Source organism: Pan paniscus, chromosome X (assembly GCF_029289425.2).
Source record: "Pan paniscus chromosome X, NHGRI_mPanPan1-v2.0_pri, whole genome shotgun sequence".
In the NCBI taxonomy this organism is placed as follows: domain Eukaryota; kingdom Metazoa; phylum Chordata; class Mammalia; order Primates; family Hominidae; genus Pan; species Pan paniscus.
In genome coordinates this window covers 152,293,903-152,315,413 of record NC_073272.2, presented here as the reverse complement: position 1 = coordinate 152,315,413, position 21,511 = coordinate 152,293,903, and the positions used below count along the sequence as shown (strand labels likewise).

The 21,511-nt window shown below is 38.3% G+C and overlaps 1 protein-coding gene across 1 annotated transcript in view; it reads left to right on the top strand.

The window, feature by feature from the left end:
* The window catches only part of GABRA3 (gamma-aminobutyric acid type A receptor subunit alpha3), a 261,093-nt gene that overhangs the window by 175,454 nt on the left and 64,128 nt on the right, over positions 1 to 21,511 (top strand). Inside the window, exon 5 of the mRNA XM_003804517.5 lies at positions 2,464 to 2,684. Coding sequence (XP_003804565.1) covers positions 2,464 to 2,684 — 221 coding nt within the window. The remainder of the gene's footprint in view (positions 1 to 2,463; positions 2,685 to 21,511) is intronic.

Here is a 21,511-nt window from a genome sequence, read left to right as displayed (position 1 = left end):
TAATACATGTATACTGAAACTTTTGTTTTTATCCTTCATAGTACTATATCTCCCTTTCATATTTCCTATCAGTTATACATCTTAAATGTGAACTGGGCAATTTTTCCTCATATGTATTTTCCAGTTCACTAATATCTCTTTCATAATATCTAATCTTCAATGTAACACACCCACTGAACTTTTATTTTCAATGACTATTTTTCTTTTACAGAAAGTCAACTTCAATTAGATAGATCTTTTTCAAATTTGCTTTTACTTTCTCCCTTCCCCTCATAACCTTTATAATTTTAATTATAGTTTTTTTCATAATCACTACTGGATAATTATGTTATATGAAGTCCTTGGAGGGGCTCTAATTCAGTTTTATCTTGTATCTGTCGACACTTACTTGTAACCATTTCCTTAGGTGTTTTGTCATTAAGGACAGTGAAGTAATTTTCAGCAAGCATTAATTTGTGGTTCTGTCCTTCCAGTTTTTTGTGTGTTTGCATTGGCAAGTCAATCTAGTGGTATACCCAGCTTAAGACCAATTTTTATGTTAAGTTTTCAGCTTGTAAACTTCAGATCACGCAGACAGTATATATTCGGACGTCAATCCCACATGTGATTAGAATTTTGAGGTTGCTACATTTCAGTAGAAACACTTTCTCCTCAACTCCTCCCCCTTCCTTTTTGAACTTTTGTGTTGTGATCTGATTTTGTCTAGTTAAGTTGATCTAGTTTACCCTTTTGCTAAGCTCTTAACAGATTCTTGGCTTTATGTGAAAGTCTAGTTCCAGCTTCTCATCTGCCACAGTCCTGCCTCCTCTTCCTCTTAAAAGTGTTCCAGATTAGGCAACCAATTATATGATCTTTAAATCTGTAGGCAGGAATGTTTTTGGTCTACTAAAGGAAGAGAAATGCCAGAATGGCTAATCTTTAAAGGAAAGAGTGTTTGGAGAATAACTCAGAGAGGAAGGCAAGGGCCAGCTTATGGCAAGGAAAAGTTCATCCCACATATGATTGGAAGCCATTAGGGGATTTTAAACCAAAGAATATTCAGCAAATTCTGGCTTTCATTTCTTTTAACCTGGCTATCTGGAAGTGTCCCCTGTGCCTTGTGTAGTTCAGTGGTCAAATATTTGGGCAGATGTTATACTCAGATTTTGGGACTCACCCTGTCAGTGGTTCTCTTGTTCCCAGGACTTCCTCATGAATTTCCATCTTCCAATCCAGAGCTTATTCTCTGATAAGCTAATACTTTTTCAGATTTCCTCCACTTGAATTGTGATGGATTAAGGAATTCCTTCAGTCTACATCGTAGCAAATTCACAAACATCACCCAGCTCATTTCTTTCATTTAGTGGACCACTATCTTATTGTTTCTGCCTATTTTTTTAACTGGGCCCCAGGGTCTCTCCTATTTGTGTGTAGTATAGTGATCAGCCAGAATTTTTGGCAGAATATATATTCAGATTTGGAGGCCCATCCCTTCTGGGATTCTCTTACTTTTGAGTCTTCCATCCCTAATGGTCCAGATTCTCTGCCACCTTGAGCCAGTAAGGCTGTTGTATATGCCACAGGAATTCTAGGTTTGGGAAGCACCTTCAAGAAAGAAAAATCACAAACTCACAATTCTAATCTATTGCTGCTGCCATCTTTCAAAGGTAAACTCACCTTAGGTTTCTGTCTGCTTTCAGTCACACTCCACTGCTTTCAAGGAATACAGGTATATACAGTTGTTGTTCAGGTTTTATAATTAATAGCTACAAGAAAATGTAATCAAACAATTTATTATGCTGTTACCAATACCTGGAACATTTATTGTTCATTTATTTTGTATTTAGATAAACAGCAAATTTGAATATTTTCTTCACGTTTATTAGCAATTTTTATCCATTTCATGACTTTGCTGTTCATTTACCCATTTTTATCTTATTTGTCTATAAGGTATGCTTTTTATCTTATTTATCTATAATATTTCATTATTTATTGAGGATAATAAGCTATTCGCTAATCAGACATATTGTTATTTTGGGGCTCAGATTAAATGTATGATAAAATGTAAGGTTTTGGTTTTGTGGCGATTTTTATATTGTCCTTTGATGTTCATATGGGGTCATTAAGCAGTAGAGACAAGGTAAGAAACTTGTTCTTATTTGGGTGTCACTGCATACAGGAGGGAGCACTTGCCTTTTCATAAGGCAAAGTCTTATGATCAGCTTGTGTGCTGTGTGGGGATGTGTTGGCAGTGGTCTTCCTTAAAAACGCCTTGTCAAATATGTTATCCCCATGCTTATTAATCTCCACGGCATTATTTCTCAATCATAATCATTTTCCTTACACACCAGGAGCTACTGTTAATAGACTGCTGCTTCTCTGCATCAGAGGAAATACTGCAAGGTAATTAATATTTGCTAAGGACACTATGAGCCCTTACCAGAACTCAACTGAAACATTGTTTTTCTCTCTTTTCACCCGTAGGAGTACACTATTGATGTATTTTTTCGGCAGACATGGCATGATGAAAGACTGAAATTTGATGGCCCCATGAAGATCCTTCCACTGAACAATCTCCTGGCTAGTAAGATCTGGACACCTGACACCTTCTTCCACAATGGCAAGAAATCGGTGGCTCATAACATGACCACGCCCAACAAGCTGCTCAGATTGGTGGACAACGGAACCCTCCTCTATACAATGAGGTCAGAGAGTGGTGGTTCCCACCCAAAGTATATTGGGAGTAGGACTGGGCTTGAAAGCAGAATGTTTTAGAGTATCCATTGAAAATTCCCTCAAGTGTATAGATTAGAAATGTACACGTATGTATATACTTCCTAATACAATTGCATGCATACATACTCACAGACATATATATTCTAATAAACACATAAATAAAGAGTTGCATAGATGAACATTTTGAGAAACACAGAAGTATACATTCATGATTTGTATATGCATGCATACCTAAAGACACATGTGGACTAACACAGAAGGACATACGTATTCAAGGACACTTAAATACACAGATTCACAAAAACATACACACAGGCATGAACACTGATAATTAGAATTGACTAGGTTTAACTGCAACAACAAACTATCCCTATGATGCAGAGTTGTGAGAATCAAATGAGATAACTATGGGTATTTTGTGAAACATACAGTGTTTTATAAACATAAATTTAAAAATACTTATTTTAATTTTTTATTTGAATATGTTTATTTTATGCTACATTACCTTAGGATACTGAGGATGATAATAAGTGAATTTTCCAAACAATTTAAGATTATATCTCTATCTATCTATACATGGTGTTTATATGTGTGTGCATATGTGTGTGTGTATATATAGATATAGAAATCTTCATAAAATATAAATTATATTTCATACTTTTCCAACTCCCAATGGATAAAAAGATCACAATTTTATGTATTTCATGACTTGTTACTGTCATAGAGTTATTAGGCATTGAATTTTGCTGTCAAAAAGAATAAGTTTGAAAACATTTTCAGTGCAATAAGATTCTTTCCCCAATACTGAAAAACATTCTTGGTTTTTGGGTTTGCTTTTTTATGAATTTGCTTGTTCCTCCGATATCAGTTGTCACTTCCTGAAGCTTCCTTCCACATTAATGAGTGCTAATTTTGTGTAGTGGAGCTTCTATGGCTATTTAGAATTGGTGTATTTGTTATTTTGCAGAACAAACCTCAAATAATGCATGCCTGGTAAACAGGTGGTGAATAAATGAAGTGTGTTTGTCTGTATACTAATCTCTCATTACTTCAAATTTGCTATTTATTGGTGTTTTTCCTACAAGAATTTGGAAGATGAGGAGATGGTCAAGGAAAAAAGGATAATACTTCAGAGAGAAGTTGGATGAGAGATGGGAGGAAAAATGAACATAGAGGAGAAATGAGCATAGAGTGGAGGATAAAATAATGAAGAAGGACAGTGGATAGAAGTGGGAAGATGAGGGTCAAGAGGGGAGGAGAAGACTAATTACACAGAGTACATAGAGGCATGTATATTGGAGAAATGAGAATGGTGAAAAGAAAGAGAATATGAGAAGAGAGGACAAAAAGAGTAGAGAAGTTGAGAAGACAAAGGATAAGATGGTGTAAAATAAAGAAGCTAGATTAGATATTAGGATATTCTAAAGAGATAGGCGAATATAATGAAGTGGATGTAGTAGATGGGAATAAAGAGGAAAAGACATAGAGAAGTAGGGGAAGGGACATGGGAGGAGATGAACAAGAGGGAGGGAAATTGTAGACGAAAGAAAGAGAAGCTTTCCCTCATTTATTCATTTGCCAAACATGTTTTGACTTCCTAATATATACATGACCCTAAAGTAAATTCTGGAAATGCAAATATTAATGAGACATAATCTCTGTCCTTAAGATAATCACAATATAATAGGGGAGAAAGACTAATAGGATAATAGCAAATGATGTTAACTAAAATGCTAAAGAGATGGGTAGTTATTGGAATATAGAGCAGGGTCATCTAACTCATTGTTTTGGGACAGGTTGAGAGAAGAGTCCCTGGATAAGGCAACAGCTAGGCTTCTGATTATTGGTATTAGCATTAGCATTTTATATTATTATGTAAGTAGAATGCAGTCAAGAAATTTGTAGGTGGATAGGTAGAGGCAGAAGGAAGAGAGGAAGGACGTTCTAGACAGAGAAAACCAAGTGAGCAGTTGCAGGGAATGGAAGGACATATTTTAGGCAAGAGACTGAGGTGGTCAGTTTTCTATTTCATATATGGCTCTGTAGTTACTGGGTAAATAATGCATTTGAAGGTAAAAAGACTGGAATTAGAGAAAATGATTAAGAAACAGCTGAAATAGTCTAGATTAGAAGTGGTGTTCTAATTCAGAACAATGGATTAAGATGGGGAAGTGACGATATGTTAAGGAAATCGGCAGTAAATATAGAAAACTTCAGAATGACAGAGAGGAGGAGTTGTGAAGGTAGTAGGTATCCAAATAACATGGGTGAAAGATGGTACTATAGGCTGGAGTAGATGATATGAAAGTTAGGACAAATTTAGATAAGTCTGTGAGGTTAATTTGGGACAAGACAAGCTTAAGGTGATTGTAGATTATCCAGGGAAAGAAGTCTAACAGCAGTTAGATATTCAAGTCTTAAGATCAGGAGAGAGATACAATGTAGAGATATAAAGTGTGGTATTGTTAGTATATTGGAACAAATGGAAATGTGAAAATGGATGTCATCACTTCAGGAAAGAGTATAGAGTAAGAAGAATTTCATGCCAGGTATCTAGTCATCTAGAACTACTATCAGTAAGGCAGTGGAGGGGAAAGAGGAACCTATAAAAGAAACCAGGAAGAAAATGTCAGGGAGCTGTTAACAGTGTGCGGTATCGTGAAAGCTAAGTGTGGTAGTCAATATTACCACTTGCCAATATTTTCACTTCACCTCCATCTGGATGCAAAGTAGTACTACACTTCCCTGAGCCTTGAAGTTCAGCATGGACAAATGACTTGCTTTGGCTAACCAAATGTGAGTGTAAATAGTATGTGTCAGCTCTGAGAGAGGATGGGAAGCCCCTCAAGAGCCAATACATAATTTGCCATGTTGCCTTCCCCTGGCCACAGTAAGTAGCATTATGCCAGGTGGTCTTGGCCCTATCATTCTATGCCCCTTATTGAAGATGACATAGAAGCGAGTGGGTCCCACTTCCCCAACCAGAGATAGTGTGAGTGAGAAATAAACTTCCGTTACTTTAGGACACTGAGATTTTCAGATTGTTTCCTACTGCATATTAATCTAACCCATCTTGACTGATAAATTAAAGTTTCAAAACAATGAGAGTTATCAATAATAACACCACTAATAGTATAAGTATTAATTAACATCAATATAGTACTTAAAATATGACAGACACTGTTCTAATCATTCTACTTTTATAATATTCATAACAGCTTTAACAACAGTATGAGATAGGTACTATTATCCCAACTTTACAGATGAAAAAAAACTGAGACACGACGTGGGTAAGAGAATTTTTCAAGTTCACTTGGGTAGTAGATGGTTGAGCCAGCATTATTAATATGGTAGTGTAGCTGCAAGTTCATGCACTTTACCCTGTTTACACATTTTTTACAACATTGTTGGCTATAAAAAGAGATGTAATATAGAGACTTAAAAGTCTGTCTTAAGTTTGGTAACATGGAGGATATTAGTGTTCTTCACATACACTGTTTCAATAGAGTGGCTAGTGCAATGGAGAGTTTTAGGAGTTGGAGTGGGGAGATAGTGCACATAGAAAATACCTTCGAGAAGCTTGTTTGAAAAATGAAAGGGAGGGAGGTATCATAGCTACATTCAGGGGTAAAAGAAATTGCTTTTGTTTTCAGAGGAGAGATTGACACATATTTGTGAGATAGTACAAAAGAGTCAGTACGAAGACAAAGATTGAAGATATAGTAGAAATAACACATCGCTGACAGCAAGTTCTCATAAATACCATCAAGGGGATGATATCAAATCTACAGTTAGAGTTTTACTTGAAAGGAAGAGGGACACCTCTTCTCACATTGCATGAAAGGTTATGAGGTTATATATAAATGTTGAAATGAAGGTGGGGAGGATAGGACAGAGAAAAGGTAGGAATGAGTGTCATATATCAAGGAGAATTTGGGGAAACAGAGCATTAGGGAAGGAATAGATGGAAGAGAGGCATGCTTGTAATAAATTATAGGAAAGAGAAGAGTTTGAAAAAGAGATAAGAGTTCACACAATTGTGGAAAGAATGGAGTGGAGTATATGTAAACAGAAAAGAAGCTGTATGGAATGAGGTGGATGGAGGGACAGAATAATGAGGAGGAGATGTGGATGGGCAGAAGACAATAAGCAAATGGAAGAGAAGCAAGAGGAAGGAGAGAGTAATGGGCAGGAAAGGATCTGAACCCAGTAGAGATTGCAAATAGTGAGGAGAAATAGAGAATGAATGAAAAGAACAGGATAGAGGAGAAACAACAATAAAAGGAATAAAGCATAGAGAATAGGTTTAAGTTTTGGAGGAGGGATAGAGAAGAGAGTAGAAAGGAGAGAGGATGGGAATATTGAAATACAAAAAAATAGAAGGTGCAGGTTGAGGAGGGCAGAGGATGAAGCCGAGCAAAGGATTGGTTTCCTTGAAATACAGTTGAATGAGTGGGAATATGATGATAATTGGGCCCTTTATTCTAGTCTGAATTGGACAAGAAAGTCAAGTTCGATGAGATTAGAGTCTATGTAGAATGCCCTTGTGCTTATTCTGTTTTACAGAATAGAGGAAGTACAGAAGCACAGAAGCATGATGAAGCCATCGGTTTCCTACACAGTAGCACCTTGGATCCAGGAAGGTGGGCCTGGAGGGAGACATAGGCTCAAAATGGAAAAATAAAAGCCTGGCTCTTTTTACAGCCCCACAATTGATTCACCTAGTGACCTTTCTCAAGTCACAAACCGTTCACTTTTTCTAGTCTGATAATAATGTAGCTGCTGCCAGTCTTGCAGGCATATGAAAAGCACAAATTGAATAAGGTCTGCAGAACACTTAGAATTTTTCAGAAAGTGTTATTCTATAGCACCCCTATTATCATTTTGACCCTCAGGAATCTTATCTGGAGTCCATGGGAAAACTACAGAAGGACAGCTTCCTACTAAAATCTGAGCAAGCATTGCATGGGTATGTAACTAGGGCAGTTTAGAAAGAAGCCTTGCTTTGCCTCATCTTGGGACCTCAGAACAACCGTAAAAATACAGGCTAAAACCCGTTACCTGCTGCTTACTTCATCAGCACACATACTAAAATTGGAACAATGCATAGATAATTAGCAGAGCCCAGCCCGAGATGATACACACATTTATAAAATATGTTCTATTATTCAGGTATGGATATATAGAGAACTTCATCTCTATTAATGTCATATTATTTGTATATGAGGACACGGGTAAACATGTTCGTTGTATATAAATGTTGCATAATATATAATATAGTAAAAAAGTCCTATTGACTATCTGAATATGAAGGAGAACTATTTATGGAATTTAACTAGATTTTATCCTATTGACTTAAAACATTCGTCAGCACATTCACGAGTGCTTACTATGTTTAAAGTTCTGGAATATCTGCTGAGCTACAGAGATAAATAAGACACAGGTCATGCTCTTAATGACTCTACAGTTAAAGAGACCTGTGCACAGATAGCTGCACAATAATATAAAATTCCTGAAATGGAGGTGCAAAATGTGATAGAATCGCAGGAGAAGTCACATCTAAAATGATATGGGGTTATCAAAGAAAGCTGCAAAAGGAGGTGCTGCATAGTTTGTCCCTTGAATCTTGAAGGAAGTGTAGGTGACTGTCAAACAAATGAGAGACAGGGCTGAGGTAGAGGAGGGTTTTCCAGGCAGAAGAAATAGTATACACAAAGACATGTATTCATGAATCGACATCATGCATCGGAAAATCCATGCTTCTTTGTGAGACATGATAGGGGAAAGAGAGAGTACTATGGGAGCATCTAACAAGGACAGTGAAATGAGTCTGTGGGGTATAGCCACAATAAATTCCAGAGGACATCACCTTCTGAATGATTTCTGAGACCTAAAAGATCTGTAGAAGTAAATTAAAAGACAGGGAGGAAACATTGCAGAGATAGAGCATAGCATGTATAAAGGCTTGAAGAGTGAGAGGAGAAGGTAGTGATGATACATTGAAGGACTGAAAGTTCAGTGTGATTGGACCAGAGTACAGTGCAGGAAAGCAGTCTGAGGTGGGGAGAGGGGCTTATACGCTATGTTGGCATAAACATGATGAGGATCCATTAAAGACTTTATTGCGAAGGAAGAAATCAAACAAATTTGCATTTAAGATAGATCACTCTGGGAGCAGTGTAGGAGGCAGATTAGAGGAAGGCAAGGCTGAAGATGAGGTGCCTAGCTAAGAAGCTGCCATAATACTCAAATGATAATCCTAATGACAACTACGTATTATATATACTGTGTATATGTAGTATACTATGTGTTGAACACCTACTATTTGTTAGGTACTTTATGTAAAACATCTCTAATCTTCACAACACTTATTCTAGCTTCATGTTACTGCTCTTTCCACTAAATTAGGTTTTGAGGAAGAATTGTGGGCATACAGTATGTTCAAGAGGTAACATTGATGGCACTTGGTGCCTAATTGGAAGTGTGGAGTTCAGGATGTTGTATGGCTGGTTTCTACAAGCAAATAAGTTGCCTAGGATAATGGAAGTATTAGGGGTGTAATATAAATGATGACCCAATTGTTAACATTTCCGTAGAATAAAGAGGAGTAATAAGATTTTGGAACATGGCAGTGATAAAGAAAGGGAGTAGGAAATATAGCCAAATAGCATACCTATTTGGAAGGATTTGTGCATGACAGATGAGGGATGATAGTGAAGAAATGATACAGAATATGTTTATCCTGTAGTTACAGGGAAACATTATTGTTTTTACAGATTTATTTATGTTTTGATTGACATATAAAATTGTATTTACTGTGTACAACATGATGTTAAGTATATATACATTGCAGAATAATTAAATCTAGCTAATTCGCAAATGCATTACCTCACATAGTTAATGCTTTGTGATGAGAACACTTGACATCCACTGTCAGCATTTTTCAAGAATGCAATATATCGTCATTATTCTCAGCTAGTCACCATGCAGTATGATAGATCACTTGAACTTATTACTCCTACCTAATTATAAATATGCATCCTTTGACCAACATAATGTATTTTTTAAAGTGAAAGACATGACAAGAGAATTTGTGATAACACAAGTTGCTGAACCCCAAAATGAATAACAGTTCAAACATGATAGAAGTGTATTTCTTGCTTCTTAAATTTCAAAGCAGGTGTTCCCCATTGACAAGCGGCTCATTTCCAAGTGGTGCAACACATGGTTTTCTTTTTTTTTTAATTTTATTATTATTATACTTTAAGTTTTAGGGTACATGTGCACAATGTGCAAGTTTGTTTCAAGACCACTGTGCTTATTTGTATTAAGTCAGTAGAAGATGAAAGAGCACGACAGATTGTATATGGGAGGTATTTATAGACCAGGCCTTGAGTGGCATACTCATTTCTACTGACGTTACTTTAACTAGAATGAGGTCACATGGACATGGTGGGAAAAGAAACATTACCAAGAAAATGAGAAAGTGGATTTGGTGAACAGTTGGCAAGTGTTTGCCAATCCCAGTTTTTTTTTAAAATTGAAATCCCTGGTTGCATTCTGGAAGATAAATAGAAATACTAGTTAGCAGACCCTTTCATAGTCCAGGAAAGAATGACAGAGGTCCAAGAAAAGGCAGTGAGAAGTGAGAGTGGAAGAAGAAGGGCAAGTATGATGAGAGAGGTTTTCAATAGAAGTTGAAGTCCAACTGGATATAGGGTATTGAGGAAAAAGGTGCATTGAGAATGTCCCTGACATATTCTCCCTGGATACTGAGTGAATTGTGGTGATATATTCTGACATATTCTCCCTGGATACTGAGTGAATTATTAACGACAACAGCCACCACAACAAAAACTCATTATAGGAGAAAAAGGAGATATTTTGGAGAGAGGAGGGGTTAGAGAGTTTACATATCTTGGGGATTCGCTATATGCCACCTGTTGTGCTAGTTGCTTCACATGTATTTGTTTCATTTAATCCTCACAGCAATGTTCATGTGTATATACTACAGAAGCATAATATAGCATGGTTATTAAGAAGGTGGGTTCTGCAGTAAGACTGCTCCTGGTCCTTCCTCTGTAAAATAAGGCAAATCATAACAATGCCTGCCTCATAGACCATTGCAGGAAGTGAATGCGATAAGGCATGTAAATTGCTTGATATACTTCTTGGCATTCTGTGAAGTGTTTTCATTTTTATTGTTAACATCCCTATTTTTACACTTAGTAAACTGAAGTTTCAATAGAGCAAACTCACACCACCAATAAGTGGCAGAGCTGGTATAGAGACCCAAGTCATTCTGCTAGTGAAAACCTTTTTTCCCCTTTACATCCCATCATTTCCTCTAATAAGGGAGGGTGTGGGCTATCAATTTTAAATAACGAATCTGAGGTGGACACGAGAAGCTGCAGTTGGAAATGCAGGTCTGAAACTCAGGAAAACTTTGACACATTGGGATTTTGTAAAACTGAATACATTGCACAAAATGTCAGCTATGGGTTACATTACACAGTAATAGTGTCCTGCATTTAGCTCAAAGGAAATAGGCACTAGTTTCTCCATGCTTAATAATCAAGAGGAAAGTGGTGCTCTGAACCAATTGAGTGAGGGTTGCTATCATATTGAGACCATGAAATTTTTTATTGTATGACTGAGTCAGTTTTATGTGCTTTGAATATTCCAAAGACAGACTATGTGAAGGCTAAATTCTGCATGTCAGGAGCCCTCCTCCCACAAACTTCATCAGTAAAATTCTTCTCCTACTTATTTAGATGCAAATGGCTTGCACTTGTGTTTTCATTATAGAATCTGCCTCTGAAATGGCCAGGAACCAGGGAAAGCATTTGGGCCACACTGTTAGTTGTATAGGATTTAATGTAATCAGATCAACCAAGCATTGATAGCTTGTTTCGCACAGTCTTTTTTTTGTAACGGCTTTTGCTCTAGGGGATTCCACCTGTAGTTTCTTATTCATTAAGCTAGCAACTGACTCACAGAGCCACACTTAGTGAATCTCACTCTAATGAACAGAAGTAAGAGCATAGAAGAGATGGAGTGGTTCATTTTGGGCTCTGAGAAAGCTTACAATGAGGTGAGAAGGAAATAATGGTGTAAGTCCTCAGTCAATCCCAAATTACTGTGTGCACTTCATGCAAGGACATCAACTCCTGCCCTCCAAGAGCTCATATCTTAGGAGGAAAGACAGGGCACATCATTCACTGTACTATAAGGCATAATGGAAGTTTCACGTAAAGCTAACAGTGAAGTGCTATGTGCTAAAAATTACAGGATTCACTGAAACTTGGGGACATGGACCCAGATGTGTGGCAGGGCTTCACAGGGGAACTAACATTTGAGCTGGAAGGTGGGGAGGAAAAAAGTATTCCTGAGAAGTTTCCTCACATTTATTTCATTTTTGCCAGTTCCATGTGGAAATCATGGCCTTGAAATAACAAGGACTGCCTTTATTCTCCAAGCAAGAAACTGGTCTCCAGGCAAATTGAGTCTGTTTAAAAGTTCATTCTAACAGAGGGATTTACAGGTCAAAGTAAGTGTCCCTCTTGTTCCAAAGAACCCAGCTATTTTAGATGCTACCCCTAGACAGAGTAGAAACTCTGTTGTAATGGAATAAACATCAGAGAAGGAATTAAGAGCCATGGGTGTGAATCCCACCTTTGGAACAGATCAGCAGTGTAACCATGGACAAGGCATTTCTCTTCTCTGGGTCTCGGTCTCTTCTTTTGGGATACGTTGCTGAAAATACCTGCTCTGCCTATCTCACAGAAATATTTATTAAATCAGGAAACAGCTGTCAACCATCTGCTATGTGCCAATTACCATACCAGGGATGGGATTACAATGATGAAGAGACCACTCTCTCAAGTTGCTTATAGTCCTGTGCAGAAGACAGAGAGCTAAACAGACACTAATAATCCTATGTGGTAACGTCTAAGACTGTTGTCCAAAGAGCTCTTAGATTGCTGTGAGCTGGAGGAAACCACAGTACTTGTAGGGCACAGACAAACATCGTGGAAGAGGGAATATTTGAGAAAAGACTTGAAGGAAATACGTTGTGCCTATAAAAAGGAAAGGGTATTCCAGGCAGGAAAAAAATGTATGAAAAGACACAGATACATGAGAGTTTTGTTTTGTAAAATTATAAGTTTTTACAGATGGCTGGAGAATGGAGGAAAGCGTGTCAGAAAATGAGGTTGGAGCTACACCTCTGAGATAATTGTTAAAACTCAGATGTGCTCCCTCTGAAGGCTAAATGGAGCAGTAAAGTGGTGGCCCTCCTTCCTGTGTACTGAGCTTCTTGTCTCTAGCTTGAAGATTTAATGGGACACCTCAGACAACTGGCATTCTTGTGACTAATGTGCTGCTTGGTTTGGGTGTTTGGTGGTAGTATATTTCAAGTGACTCATGCTGTACTGATAATGGCTATTAATGATTTGTTATTCTTTCTTTTTGACCATAAATCCCAAATCCTGCCCTTTACTCCATTATTATAGAAATAGCTGGCCTGGCACCTCAACTGCTCCTGAAGCAGTGTTATTTGTCCTTAGAGAGAGCATTCCTAAGAGTTCAGAGTAGGTTGTTCCACTTCGAGAAGGCCTAATTGACAGATTGCTTTCGGTATGGCTCATACTGAACTCCAGAGCCCCTTGTCTCCTACAAAGTTCAAACTGTTCCCTCCTACATTATACTTAAACACATTGATAGCCTCACTGAACAACCAGTACATATATTCAATAAACTTTAGATTTTTAACCTTTAGGATTCTAGTTAGTGTGGGAACCTTTTTTCTCTAACCTTATTTATGGTTTTCTCCTATTTTATGCCCTTATTTAAAAAATAATCAGTATTCTATGTGCAAAAATCTAAGAATGATTTGATATTTTTCTGTGGGGCAGTTAATTTAGGTGACTCTTTCATTCAATTAATTTTGCAGATTTTTTTAATTCTTTAATTGAGATATATAGCTTGCATATTTTAAAGTATACAAATATTATGTGTATAGCTCCGCAGTATTCTGGATAAGGAATATGTGCTAGAGGTTGCTGCATTAGAAGGGTAAAGTAATGGAGAAGTAGCTTATGATAACCAGAACCTCACTTTCCAGAAGTGTCACTCTCCCTGGGTCGAAGGCAAATGGGCACTGTCTTAATCCATTTGAACTGCTATAATAAAACACCTTAGACTGGGTAATTTATAAACAACAGAACTTATTTCTCACTGTTCTTGAGGTCAGGAAGGCAAGATCAAGGCTCCAGTACATTCAGTGTCTAAAGGCCATCTCTCTGCTTCAAATATGGCAACTTTTTGCTGTGTCCTCACATGGCAGAAGAGACTAACATTTTCCTTTAGGTCACTTTTATAGGGCCAGTAATCCCATTCAAGAGGACAGAGCCCTCCTGACCTAATCACTTCTCTAATGCCCTATCACTTAATACTATCACATTAGTGGTTATATTAATATTTCAACATTTTAATTTCAGGGGGACACAAACATTCAGACCACAGCAGGCACTGAAGACATGGATGTAATAGTTTCTGAGTTGGAAAATTTACTCACTGGGTTAGTGTGTTGCATGGATTTCCATCAAAAAGCAAATGACTTACATGTGGTATTCAATCTAGTTCAGGAGACAAGACATATGTACCAGCAAAAATATCCTTAATATGCAAAGCACTGTATAATAAATGCAAGGTAAATACTGGCTTTTGTATCAATGGTATAATAAAATGTTAAAAATCAGCAAATCATACAGTAAGAATAATCTCTGATATGTTTGCTTGTTTTGAAAATGTACTTAGGTATTTCCAATAAAGATGAGATAAGGGCACCAAGTAGCCAAGTCACTAATTTGTCTCAATTCCAAAGGTATAGAAAGAAATTATTTACCCTGTGACTTTTAGTCAATAGCAGGGATTTTGAACCCAATGAGATGGCATAGCATAATTGCTGGACCAAATGTTTCAAATGACCATATGCAGTTTATGGTTTACTGCTTGCTTCATTTCCCCTCCCTCCTTCAAGATTCTGATACATATACCTTCTGCCTGAGATGTGTGGAGAGTCAGTGGAAAGACATGAACCCAGTATGCTGAATCTCAGTCGTTAGACATCTTGTCTTCCCTAGATACATCACTCCTTTTGTAGTATCATCCAGTCTTAGGGCTTCAATTAGCATCTGCAAGGTGTTAGCTAACAAGACACAGAGAACTGAAGTAACTTACACATAGCTACTACTACAAGCTGGGTTCATGGTGGGTTTTAAATCTGGCAGTCTGGCTTTGGAATCCATGCTCTATTTATAATAAATAAATAAAAATAATATGTATTTATGGTGTACAACAGAATGTCTTGATATATTTATGCATTGGGGAATAGCTAAATCAAGCTAATTTTCATATGCATTACCTCACATCTCAATTTTTGTGCTGAGAACACGTAAATTCTGCTCTCAGTGATTTTTAAATATATAAAACACTGTTATTAACTATACTCACCATGTTGTACAATAGATCTCTTGAATTTATTTTTCCTGTGTAACTGAAATTTTATATTCTTTGACCAACATCTCCTCAATCCTCCCACTTCCTGGCCACCATTCTACTCTCTTTCTATGAGTCCAACTTTTATACACTCCACATATAAATGAGATTGTAGAGTACTTGTCTTTCTGTGTGTGGCTTATTTTGCTTAAGATAATGTCCTCCATGTTGTCGCAAGTGGCAGGATTTCCTTTTCTTCTAAGGCCAGGTAGTATTTTATTGTGTATATATACCACATATTTTTATCCATTTATCCACCAATGAATGCTTAAATTGATTCCGTATCTTGGCTATTGTGAATAATGCTGAAATAAACATGAAAATGCAGATATTTCTTCAACATACTGATTTCATTTCCTTTGGATGCACGTACACACAGTAGTGGGATTGCTGGGTTATATGGTATTTCTATTTTTAATTTTTGAGGAACCTCCATACTGTTTTTTATAATGGCCGTATGAAAGAGTTCTCTTTTCTCCACATTCTCGCCAACACCTATCTTTTATCTTTTTGATAGTAGCCATCCTAACAGGTGTGAGGTAATATCTGATTGTGGTTTTGATTTGAATTTCTCTGATTATTTATGAAGTTGAGCCTCTTTTCATACATCTAAGACAAATATTTATTCAGATCCTTTGCCTATATTAAAAATTGGGCTATTTGTTTTCTTGCCATTGTTGTTTGAGTTCCTTATGTATTTTGAATATTAACCCTTTATTTGATATATAGTATGCAATATTTTCTCCCGTTCCATAGGTTATCTCTTCACTATGTTAACTGTTTCCTTGGATGTGCAGAAGCTTTTTAGGTTGATGTAATGCCATTTGGCTATTTCTGCTTTTGTTGCCTATGCTTTTGGGGTCATTTGCAAAAAATATCATTGCCCAGGCCAGTGCTGTTGAGCTTTCTCTCTCTGTTTTCTTCTACTAGTTTTATAGTTTCAACTCAAAATATATTGAGTTGACTTTTGAGTATGGTGTAAATGGGGTCCAATTTCATTCTTCTGTATGTGGATATCCTGTTTTCCCAACACCATTTATTGAAGAGACTGTTCTTTCCCCCATAGTGTGTCCTTGGCATCTTTTATGAAAACCAATTGACTGTAAATGTGTAGATCTATTTCTGGGCTCTCTATTCTGTTCCATTGGTCTATGTGTTTGTTTTTATGTTAGTACCATGCTGTTTTGATTACTATAGAAATCAAATAGGAGGAGCCAAGATGGCCGAATAGGAACAGCTCTGGTCTACAGCTCCCAGCGTGAGCGACGCAGAAGACGGGTGATTTCTGCATTTCCATCTGAGGTACCGGGTTCATCTCACTAGGGAGTGCCAGACAGTGGGCGCAGGCCAGTGGGTGCGCGCACCGTGTGCGAGCCGAAGCAGGGCGAGGCATTGCCTCACTTGGGAAGCGCAAGGGGTCAGGGAGTTCCCTTTCTGAGTCCAAGAAAGGGGTGACAGACGCACCTGGAAAATCGGGTCACTCCCACCCGAATATTGCGCTTTTCAGTCCGGCTTAAAAAACGGCAAACCACGAGATTATATCCCACACCTGGCTCGGAGGGTCCTACGCCCACGGAGTCTCGCTGATTGCTAGCACAGCAGTCTGAGATCAAACTGCAAGGCGGCAGCGAGGCTGGGGGAGGGGCGCCCGCCATTGCCCAGGCTCGATTAGGTAAACAAAGCAGCCAGGAAGCTCAGACTGGGTGGAGCCCACCACAGCTCGAGGAGGCCTGCCTGCCTCTGTAGGCTCCACCTCTGGGGACAGGGCACAGACAAACAAAAAGACAGCAGTAACCTCTGCAGACTTAAATGTCCCTGTCTGACAGCTTTGAAGAGAGCAGTGGTTCTCCCAGCACGCAGCTGGAGATCTGAGAACGGGCAGACTGCCTCCTCAAGTGGGTCCCTGACCCCTGACCCCCGAGCAGCCTAACTGGGAGGCACCCCCCAGCAGGGGCACACTGACACCTCACAGGGCAGGGTATTCCAACAGACCTGCAGCTGAGGGTCCTGTCTGTTAGAAGGAAAACTAACAAACAGAAAGGACATCCACACCGAAAACCCATCTGTACATCACCATCATCAAAGACCAAAAGTAGATAAAACCACAAAGATGGGGAAAAAACAGAACAGAAAAACTGGAAACTCTAAAAAGCAGAGCACCTCTCCTCCTCCTCCAAAGGAACGCAGTTCCTCACCAGCAACGGAACAAAGCTGGATGGAGAATGACTTTGACGAGCTGAGAGAAGAAGGCTTCAGACGATCAAATTACTCTGAGCTATGGGAGGACATTCAAACCAAAGGCAAAGAAGTTGAAAACTTCGAAAAAAATTTAGAAGAATGTATAACTAGAATGACCAATACAGAGAAGTGCTTAAAGGAGCTGATGGAGCTGAAAACCAAGGCTCGAGAACTACGTGAAGAATGCAGAAGCCTCAGGAGCCGATGCGATCAACTGGAAGAAAGGGTATCAGCGATGGAAGATGAAATGAATGAAATGAAGCGAGAAGGGAAGTTTAGAGAAAAAAGAATAAAAAGAAATGAGCAAAGCCTCCAAGAAATATGGGACTATGTGAAAAGACCAAATCTACGTCTGATTGGTGTACCTGAAAGTGATGGGGAGAATGGAACCAAGTTGGAAAACACTCTGCAGTATATTATCCAGGAGAACTTCCCCAATCTAGCAAGGCAGGCCAACGTTCAGATTCAGGAAATACAGAGAACGCCACAAAGATACTCCTCGAGAAGAGCAACTCCAAGACACATAATTGTCAGATTCACCAAAGTTGAAATGAAGGAAAAAATGTTAAGGGCAGCCAGAGAGAAAGGTCGGGTTACCCTCAAAGGGAAGCCCATCAGACTAACAGCGGATCTCTCGGCAGAAACCCTACAAGCCAGAAGAGAGTGGGGGCCAATATTCAACATTCTTAAAGAAAAGAATTTTCAACCCAGAATGTCATATCCAGCCAAACTAAGCTTCATAAGTGAAGGAGAAATAAAATACTTCACAGACAAGCAAATGCTGAGAGATTTTGTCACCACCAGGCCTGCCCTAAAAGAGCTCCTGAAGGAAGCACTAAACATGGAAAGGAACAACCGGTACCAGCTGCTGCAAAATCATGCCAAATTGTAAAGACCATCAAGACTAGGAAGAAACTGCATCAACTAACGAGCAAAATCACCAGCTAACATCATAATGACAGGATCAAATTCACACATAACAATATTAACTTTAAATGTAAATGGACTAAATTCTCCAATTAAAAGACACAGACTGGCAAATTGGATAAAGAGTCAAGACCCATCAGTGTGCTGTATTCAGGAAACCCATCTCACGTGCAGAAACACACATAGGCTCAAAATAAAAGGATGGAGGAAGATCTACCAAGCTAATGGAAAACAAAAAAAGGCAGGGGTTGCAATCCTAGTCTCTGATAAAACAGACTTTAAACCAACAAAGATCAAAAGAGACAAAGAAGGCCATTATATAATGGTAAAGGGATTAATTCAACAAGAAGAGCTAACTATCCTAAATATATATGCACCCAATACAGGAGCACCCAGATTCATAAAGCAAGTCCTGAGTGACCTACAAAGAGACTTAGACTCCCACACATTAATAATGGGAGACTTTAACACTCCACTGTCAACATTAGACAGATCAACGAGACAGAAAGTCAACAAGGATACCCAGGAATTGAACTCAGCTCTGCACCAAGTGGACCTAATAGACATCTACAGAACTCTCCACCCCAAATCAACAGAATATACATTTTTTTCAGCACCACACCACACCTATTCCAAAATTGACCACATAGTTGGAAGTAAAGCTCTCCTCAGCAAATGTAAAAGAACAGAAATGATAACAAACTATCTCTCAGACCACAGTGCAATCAAACTAGAACTCAGGATTAAGAATCTCACTCAAAGCCGCTCAACTACATGGAAACTGAACAACCTGCTCCTGAATGACTACTGGGTACATAACGAAATGAAGGCAGAAATAAAGATGTTCTTTGAAACCAACGAGAACAAAGACACAACATACCAGAGTCTCTGGGACGCATTCAAAGCAGTGTGTAGAGGGAAATTTATAGCACTAAATGCCCACAAGAGAAAGCAGGAAAGATCCAAAATTGACACCCTAACATCACAATTAAAAGAACTAGAAAAGCAAGAGCAAACACATTCAAAAGCTAGCAGAAGGCAAGAAATAACTAAAATCAGAGCAGAACTGAAGGAAATAGAGACACAAAAAACCCTTCAAAAAATTAATGAATCCAGGAGCTGGTTTTTTGAAAGGATCAACAAAATTGATAGACTGCTAGCAAGACTAATAAAGAAAAAAAGAGAGAAGAATCAAATAGACACAATAAAAAATGATAAAGGGGATATCACCACTGATCCCACAGAAATACAAACTACCATCAGAGAATACTACAAACACCTCTACGCAAATAAACTAGAAAATCTAGAAGAAATGGATAAATTCCTCGACACATACACTCTCCCAAGACTAAACCAGGAAGAAGTTGAATCTCTGAATAGACCAATAACAGGAGCTGAAATTGTGGCAATAATCAATAGTTTACCAACCAAAAAGAGTCCAGGACCAGATGGATTCACAGCTGAATTCTACCAGAGGTACAAGGAGGAACTGGTACCATTCCTTCTGAAACTATTCCAATCAATGGAAAAAGAGGGAATCCTCCCTAACTCATTTTATGAGGCCAGCATCATTCTGATACCAAAGCCGGGCAGAGACACAACCAAAAAAGAGAATTTTAGACCAATATCCTTGATGAACATTGATGCAAAAATCCTCAATAAAATACTGGCAAAACGAATCCAGCAGCACATCAAAAAGCTTATCCACCATGATCAAGTGGGCTTCATCCCTGGGATGCAAGGCTGGTTCAATATACGCAAATCAATAAATGTAATCCAGCATATAAACAGAGCCAAAGACAAAAACCACATGATTATCTCAATAGATGCAGAAAAAGCCTTTGACAAAATTCAACAACCCTTCATGCTAAAAACTCTCAATAAATTAGGTATTGATGGGATGTATTTCAAAATAATAAGAGCTATCTATGACAAACCCACAGCCAATATCATACTGAATGGGCAAAAACTGGAAGCATTCCCTTTGAAAACTGGCACAAGACAGGGATGCCCTCTCTCACCACTCCTATTCAACATAGTGTTGGATGTTCTGGCCAGGGCAATTAGGCAGGAGAAGGAAATAAAGGGTATTCAATTAGGAAAAGAGGAAGTCAAATTGTCCCTGTTTGTGGACGACATGATTGTATATCTAGAAAACCCCATTGTCTCAGCCCAAAATCTCCTTATGCTGATAAGCAACTTCAGCAAAGTCTCAGGATACAAAATCAATGTACAAAAATCACAAGCATTCTTATACACCAACAACAGACAGAGAGCCAAATCACGAGTGAACTCCCATTCACAATTGCTTCAAAGAGAATAAAATACCTAGGAATCCCACTTGAAAGGGATGTGAAGGACCTCTTCAAGGAGAACTACAAACCACTGCTCAAGGAAATAAAAGAGGATACAAACAAATGGAAGAACATTCCATGCTCATGGGTAGGAAGAATCAATATCGTGAAAATGGCCATACTGCCCAAGGTAATTTACAGATTCAGTGCCATCCCCATGAAGCTACCAATGACTTTCTTCACAGAATTGGAAAAAACTACTTTAAAGTTCATATGGAACCAAAAAAGAGCCCGCATCGCCAAGTCAATCCTAAGCCAAAAGAACAAAGCTGGAGGCATCACACTACCTGACTTCAAACTATACTACAAGGCTACAGTAACCAAAACAGCATGGTACTGGTACCAAAACAGAGATATAGATCAATGGAACAGAACAGAGCCCTCAGAAAGAACGCCGCATATCTACAACTATCTGATCTTTGACAAACCTGAGAAAAACAAGCAATGGGGAAAGGATTCCCTATTTAATAAATGGTGCTGGGAAAACTGGCTAGCCATATGTAGAAAGCTGAAACTGGATCCCTTCCTTACACCTTATACAAAAATCAATTCAAGATGGATTAAAGATTTAAACGTTAGACCTAAAACCATAAAAACCCTAGAAGAAAACCTAGGCATTACCATTCAGGACATAGGCATGGGCAAGGACTTCATGTCCAAAACACCAAAAGCAATGGCAACAAAAGCCAAAATTGACAAATGGGATCTAATTAAAC